Raw genomic sequence first — 2715 nt, 5'->3', positions numbered from 1 at the left:
GTGAGGTCTGTCTGTTCACTCCCCAGCTGTGGGACGCTGAGGTGGTCCCCACCTTTTGATGGCCGTGTAGCGTTCCTTGGCCTTTGGTGAGCGAGGTTTTGTTTGACTGCCGGTCTCTGTCCTTTGGGCATACACCCAGAAGTGGAATTACTGATCATTTGGTGATTCCAAATCTAAAGTTTTGAGGAACTGCCAACTTCTCCACAGTGGCTGCTGCGTTTTATGTTCCCACCACAGTGTGTGCACGTGGGGTCGGGGCTCCCAGTTTTCCACCTCCTCACCAACACTTGCCGTATTTACGTCCTGTCTGACCAGTGAGGGTGTTACACCTTGCGTGGGTGGGACAGAGGCGGCTTACGGTGAGCAGGCAGGGCCGTGTTGCCCCCGGTTTCCAGATGAGGGAGCAGACGTTCGAGATCGGTTCAGTCGCTTGCCCCAGGCCACACACCTAGATTCAGACCACCGTCCGTCCAAACCCCCAGACCAGTCCACCGCCTTTCCCATGGCCGTGGCACAAGGAGGGGGTGTGAGGAGGCCCTGGGAGGTGGGGGCGGCCAGGCGCCTGCCCACCACCTCTGATTGGCCAGTGAGACCCGCCTGGTGGAGGTGCTGGAGACGGTGTGCAGCAAGTCGGACTTCGAGTGCCACCGCCTGCTGGAGCTGAGCGAGGAGCTGCTGGAGAGCTGGTGGTTTCACGGGTGAGCGGTGTGGCCAGGCGGGCGGGCCACTTTCCGGGGGGGGCCTCCAACCCAGAGCCCCTCGGACCTGCGGGGTCCCGAGCACTCGCCCCAGCTCTGGGTGCCCCTCTACCCCGAGGGGGACGGCCAGGGGCTTTGGTGGGTCTCAGGCCCAGGAGCGTGATTCTGCGCGGGGTGGGGGGGTGGGGGGCGGGGGCCTGCGCCCGCCACCGGTCTGAGGTCCCCGCCCCCGCAGGCAGCAGGCCGCCCCGGACCTCTCCCAGTGGCTCTGCTCAGACTCCCTGAAGCTCTGCTGCCCCGCAGGCACCTTCGGGCCCTCCTGCTTACGTGAGTGCCTCGAGCTCGCTGGGTGGGAGGGCGGCCGAGGCCGGGGTCCGCTCCCGGCCCTGCCCGGTGACTTCAGCCACAGAGCTGCTGTGTCCCTGTGCTCGTCACGCCAGCCCGGCCCTTGAACGAGGTCCCTAGGGAGGGGCTGGTGCCGCCCCAAAGCCCCGGCGGTCGCCCCCTTTAAGAAAAATCTCCCTGGAAGCTGCAGATAGAGCCTGCAACACAATGATCCCTTCAGCCTTTAGAAAAGGCTGGTAATTAATCTGGTTCTTGCACAATCTAAAAGTTGCACAATAGGGTATCGGTTAAATAAATACAATTTTATGACAAAATATTTGTGTTGCCGTGAAATTAAAGTTTCCTCCGTAAAATGTCCAGTGACCTGGGGGAAAATACTCTGTGTATCCAGGACTGTTTCTCTCAGCGCCCTGGTTCGGTGTCTGCCCACAGCCTGTCCGGGGGGCGCAGAGAAGCCTTGCGGCGGCTACGGGCGGTGTGAAGGGGACGGGACTCGAGGGGGCAGCGGGCGCTGCGTCTGCCAGGCCGGCTACGGGGGTGAAGCCTGTGGCCAGTGCGGCCTCGGCTACTTCGAGGCGGAGCGCAACGCCAGCCACCTGGTATGTTCGGGTAGGTAGCGGGCAGGTGCGGCGTGGGGCAGGGCCAGGTGGGGCCCTGCCTGCCCATCCTCACCCTGCCCGCCTTCTGCCAGCTTGCTTCGGCCCCTGCGCCCGCTGCTCAGGACCCGAGGAGTCACACTGTTCTCAGTGCAAGAAGGGCTGGGCGCTGCATCACCTCAAGTGTGTGGGTGAGTGGGCCCGGCCCGCGCCTGGGGGGAGGGCAGGGCTGGGCTGGGCTGGGCCTCTCCTCAGCACGCTTCTCCTGGGGCCAGAACGCCAGTCTCCACCTTGGAGACTCCGCCCGGAGGGACTGGCGCTCACTGACCTGTGTAGTGAGGGCCTGGTCTGCTCGGAGCTGGTGAGCCGTCAGGAGGGGCTTCTTGGCGGCGGAGTCACTTAGGCAGCCCGGACTGAAGCGCGGGCCAGGGGAGGAGGACACTGAACTGGGACAGGAGACCCGGTTGGAAACTTGGCTTGGTCTCTGCCCTGCCGCTTCTCCAGATGCCACAAAAAGACCCCCGGCAACAGCGTCCCCGAGAACAGAGAGGCGTATTTTTGTCAGACCAGCCTGGAAGCGAGTGGCCAGGCCGGCAGGGCGGTCCTGCGCGCGAGGCGCTCTGAAGCCCACGTTCCGCAGTCTGACTGCGGCCCCCCCTTGGCCTGTCCTTGTGGTTGAGGCCGGGTCGCCGACATCGTGTTGGGACCCGACGGCGGGAGCGAGGGGGATGAGCGTGCGCGCGGCTCCCAGCTCAGCTCGTCTGGAGGCCCAGCTCAGGGCAGACCTCACCCTGCCGGCCAGGATGCCGCCAGGGCCTGCCGGTGGCTGAGTGGCCGCGCCGCTACGTGGCTGGTGGGTCACCTGCGGTCTCAGCCACGCTGCTGGCGCCCAGACCGGTCCGTCACCCACAGCCTGGCCTCGGCGGCTGTGAGTGAGCTTGGGGTTGAAGTCCCCACCCTGTCGGTCCCGCAGACATCGACGAGTGTGGCACCGAGCGAGCCAGCTGTGGAGCCGACCAGTTCTGTGTGAACACGGAGGGCTCCTATGAGTGCCGCGGTGAGTGTCCACTCCGGGG

At 65.0% G+C, this 2715-nt stretch overlaps 1 protein-coding gene across 1 annotated transcript in view; it reads left to right on the top strand.

Annotated features, from left to right (window-relative positions):
- CRELD1 (cysteine-rich with EGF-like domains 1) overlaps nucleotides 1–2715 on the top strand; it is an 8021-nt gene that overhangs the window by 2418 nt on the left and 2888 nt on the right. Inside the window, exons 3-7 of the mRNA XM_004692383.2 lie at nucleotides 588–698; nucleotides 934–1025; nucleotides 1476–1652; nucleotides 1735–1830; nucleotides 2613–2712. Of these exons, the coding sequence (XP_004692440.1) occupies nucleotides 588–698; nucleotides 934–1025; nucleotides 1476–1652; nucleotides 1735–1830; nucleotides 2613–2712 (576 nt within the window). The remainder of the gene's footprint in view (nucleotides 1–587; nucleotides 699–933; nucleotides 1026–1475; nucleotides 1653–1734; nucleotides 1831–2612; nucleotides 2713–2715) is intronic.

Source organism: Condylura cristata, unplaced genomic scaffold, assembly GCF_000260355.1.
Source record: "Condylura cristata isolate star-nosed mole 26May11 unplaced genomic scaffold, ConCri1.0 scaffold00033, whole genome shotgun sequence".
NCBI lineage: Eukaryota > Metazoa > Chordata > Mammalia > Eulipotyphla > Talpidae > Condylura > Condylura cristata.
Note: the sequence above shows the minus strand (reverse complement) of the source record. Positions and strands in the feature narration are given on the sequence as shown.